General features: G+C 40.0%; 1 protein-coding gene across 1 annotated transcript in view; it reads right to left on the bottom strand.

Annotated features, from left to right (window-relative positions):
• The window catches only part of SUV39H2 (suppressor of variegation 3-9 homolog 2 (Drosophila)), a gene marked incomplete at its 5' end in the record, with an annotated part of 7,074 nt that continues 2,763 nt past the window's right edge, over positions 1-4,311 (bottom strand). The window contains 3 exons of the mRNA XM_010288162.1: positions 1-232; positions 1,576-1,705; positions 3,314-3,460. Coding sequence (XP_010286464.1) covers positions 123-232; positions 1,576-1,705; positions 3,314-3,460 — 387 coding nt within the window. The remainder of the gene's footprint in view (positions 233-1,575; positions 1,706-3,313; positions 3,461-4,311) is intronic.

Below are 4,311 nucleotides of genomic sequence, written 5' to 3'. Positions count from 1 at the left end.
CTTGTTTTCATTGTACTTATTTACAGTAGATGTAAGAATACTGGAATACACGTGTGAAAGAAGAGTCTTCTTAAAACACATATAAAATAGAACAAAGTATTTGTGACTTTGGATACCCGAGCTCAGTTGAGATAACCTCTGCAACACACAGCTCCGCATTTACAGACAGTTCTGATCCTCTTTCTGGATGGGCTAAGACCATCAGCAGAGTCTGAAGTCAGATCTATTGAACCTGTGACACAGATAAACACAAATACAGACATTTTAGAAGACAGACTGAAACTGTGAAAGGTATTCAAATGGCTTCAAAAGCCTTCTACCACCCTAGTTCTTAAAAGAACTGTATGTGAAGCTATACTGACACACACATTACAACTACTTACACATGACCTAGCATACATATCAGAATCCAAAGCTCAACAAACTTCAGCCTTGTACCCTCAGGCTTGTATCCATAGTGGTGAGCTGAGACTGCAGCCTGCCTTGGATGTGTCACAGACACCACAAAGAAGAGGAGTTTTAAGGATTTAAATAAGATCAGTTTGTCAGCACTTAAAGAGAGCTACTACAAGAATGAGGTACAACTCTGATGTATCGAGATGCTTCTCTGAAAACAAGATAGCAGGGCAAACAACACACCGCTGTTGTGCATAAATGGTTTGCATGTGAAGTTTGACACACACAACACCCCTGCCAGCAAACCTCAAGAATTTTTTTTATCGTACTGGAAAAAAAATCCTAAGTCATAGAATGGTTTGGGTTGGAAGAGACCTTTAAAGGTCTAGCCCAACCCCCTGCTGTGCGCAGGGACACCTTCCACTAGATCAGGTTGCTCAAAGCCCCCTCCAACCTGACCTTGAACACTGAATGGAAGATCAATTACTGAACAGCCCAGGCTGGAAGGGACCTCAGAGGATCATCTGGTCCAGCCTTTCATGGGAAAGGGAGCCTAGATGAGATTATCTAGCACCCTGTCCCATCGCACCTTGAAAACCTCCAGCAATGGGGACTGGAGAGGTCGTTCCAGTGAATGATGGTTCTCAGTGCAAAAAACTTTGGACTGGCCTTCTTCCGTCCTAAACACCTGTACCGTAGGACCTACATCCACAACTGAGGCCTACAGACACCAGAATCCAATGACAAAGCTATGGTGCCTTAGACAACTCAGCTGTTGCAACTGTCTTTATCACTAGCAGATGATTTAGAAAGTAGTTTACCTGAAATGCCATGTAAATGCCTTTGAACAAATGTAATGTTTTTTAGCAGTATCCTGACCATTCTTTTGAGCACTCCTGTGACAAATCTTCAAAATAATTTGCCTTGCCAGATGTTGCAACCACAAGCCCTTGCTGTGATCTAGGAGCACTGAAGGCGATAACGCACTGGAGGTGCACACAAAAGCTTCTGGGTGCGATCTGTCTGCACTACATGTCAACGAGCGACGTCTGTTTTACACTCCACAGAGCTGTGCTACGGATATGCAGCACCTGACCTGCAATGCTAACATCGGTCAGCTGCAACCGAATCCGCCAGTGCCCCCAACCTCCCGCAAGCACAGGGTTAAAATCTGCAGACCTTTCATCTGATAGTCAAAGGTTAGCTCTTCTCCAGCCTTGATGGTTCGTGTAGAAAACAGCGCTATTCGAGGAAGACGCAAGTCGAGGTTATCAATAAACACATTGAAGACTTGAAGATTTGGATCACACTGTAAGGCAAAAATTAATGTAGTTTCTGTTAAGAAAAATGCATGGTAAGTTTCAGTGAAGTGTTTAAGTAAACCAAGGTCACAGGAAAGGAAGAACTGGTTCTTCTCTCAGTGATAGAGGTCTGAAATTGTTACCTTCTGAAATCAACAAATTACCTCCTTGAAATAGTGTTAAAGGAGAACACTCCGAGCTTAGAGTCGAGTCCCTTCAAGAAGGCAACCTTCACACAGTACGTAGACTACACTAATACACAAGAGCCTATTAAAAAAACATGGTACCTTCCAAAGATGACATCAAAAAAAGATGACAAAGCAATTAAAGCTACATTCAGTGGTTAAGATTTAGTTACAAAACCCACAAAAAGAATTAAAAATGAAAGGAAAGAAAAGAAAAACAACCTAATATCTGAAGCCACACACATTCACTATTCTGCATTTAGGTTTAAGCACTGCTTCTAGGCCAGAAATAATATTTTCATACTATGAATAAATTTCTATTTTCAATTGCCAACCTGCATGGCTTCCGAATTATCTGCTCTGGGCTGGGTAGCAGGAGGAGGGTCAAGGACACTAAGCAGGAACCAGAAACCACTTTATTGTTTTTTCTGGATTAAGTGTCAAAAGTCAGGAGTCACTGAGGCAGTTTGTTAAACTCTGCACGCTTTTTTTGCTCTTTATCAGTAAAATATATCCCACGCTAAAGAACCTGAAGTTGTTAGACAGGCAACTTCACACTGAAGAGAGCAAATACTTCACTCCCATTTCTGAACGCAAAGAACAATTTGCTGTATCTAAAACTCTTTTTCATCCTTCTCCCTGGTGAGCTCACCTGAAATACAAACGTCATCAGCTCACAAATCTGAAGAAATGAATTTGCTGTGTATGTGGAATACTGACTGCATACCTCACAGACATTACATCAGTAGGAAGTAGTAATTTTTAATTCAGGAATGATACATAATTCCTTTACAGATGCAGTTCAGCCTTCTTTCTTTATTCTTCAGTTGAACAGGAAATAAAACACTACAAAATTTTCCTGTTTAAAATTTACTTTTGAGTTCTCTGGCAAGTTTAGATTTGACTCGAGGAGGGAAAAGGGACACTTATCTACAAGGCAGAAAAAACAAAGAATGCATAGGAATTTTCATTTTTTCCTCTACCAATGTCTGAAGGATGACATTCGGCATAACCCCCCCATCCTGTCCTGCTACAAAATAATGCATCAATTCCTATCGTTTTTAACTCTTCACTAATTTTATTAAGTACTTCTGGCGTGTTAGGTCTTTTAGTTACTTGGAAAAAAACACACCCAAACCAACCCTATTTTGGTTGTCAGAACCAGAAGACTCAGTGACAACCCCTGTCCTACCAGATGGCCACTTCAGGCAGCATCTCACTCCCACATTTTTGTAGGTAATCCTACTCCGAACGAGGCCAAGTATTCCATTCTATGTATTATGTCATCTAACTGACCAGACCGTGCTGGCATGAAACAAACTGCTCTAGAAAAACTGTGCACATGGTGAGAAAATATTTACAGCAGGAGAAGGTATTTCTGGCACAATTTGGGTAATTCTCCAAATTCTAGTATACAAAACAAGCTCTTACACTGTGATTCACAAAATGGGACACATTTCCATATCGAGCTGCATCTACTGTAAATTCATCTGAGTCATAGTCCAAATCAAACAAGTATGTATTTCCCTGGTTGTCATAGAGCTGGCCTCGTCTCTCTGCTTCCTCACTTGTAATCACCTAAAAAAAAAAAAAAGAAAAAAGAGAAAAAAGAAACCTGCATCATATTGGGAACTACTACTAAATTAAAACAAAAAACACAATCAACTTAGAAAAAAAAATTACTTCGTAAAAAACACCACATTCACTTTTTGAGGTTGAAATAGCATTCCATCTCTAGTGATTAAAGAATACATACATACAGCTGAACTAATTAGTTAGTGACTGAGGCTCCTCTGGATGTAATTTGTCAACAGCTGATGCACAACGCTACCTTGTCTGGGGGAAAACAAATACTCACACCTTCTATTAAGAGTTTTGATCATGACAGATGCAATCAACTGTTTCTACTTTAAGTTTCTACACACAAAATTTTTTCATTAGACCCAGAAAGCCTTGTTTACTTCACATAAAATTAAGTCTCAACTTTCTCCCTTTGCACAAAGATCAACAGGTATCAGTCTTTACAACCCAGTCACATTTACAGTCCAGTATTCATCTCCTCCCTTCCCTAGAAGCATCTCTTCCTGCTATTTTTGACTGCACTGAAAGATCCTATTCGTGACAAGTTAAACAGATACATCACTTCAAAAAGCTGAATCTATGCAATTAGGCACAAGGTAGAAATCCAGAAAGTCCCCAAAGGAACAGAAGAACTACAGTCACTTTTGACAGAAGCAACAGCTTAAACAACTTCATCTGCAGCCTATTACGTTAAATGTATTCCATTGTGCAGACTCAGCAAAGAAATCACAGTTTGGCAGCAAGACAAATACGAAATGTAGTATAACTGGACAAAAACCCCTCCAAAATCTTTGACAGATCAGATTTGAGAACTTAGCAGTAGGGAATAAGTAGATTCAGGTGAGAGG

Source organism: Phaethon lepturus, unplaced genomic scaffold (assembly GCF_000687285.1).
Source record: "Phaethon lepturus isolate BGI_N335 unplaced genomic scaffold, ASM68728v1 scaffold14375, whole genome shotgun sequence".
Taxonomy (NCBI): Eukaryota; Metazoa; Chordata; class Aves; order Phaethontiformes; family Phaethontidae; genus Phaethon; species Phaethon lepturus.
The sequence above is the reverse complement of the archived record's forward strand: the minus strand, read 5'-3'. Positions and strand labels throughout refer to the sequence as shown.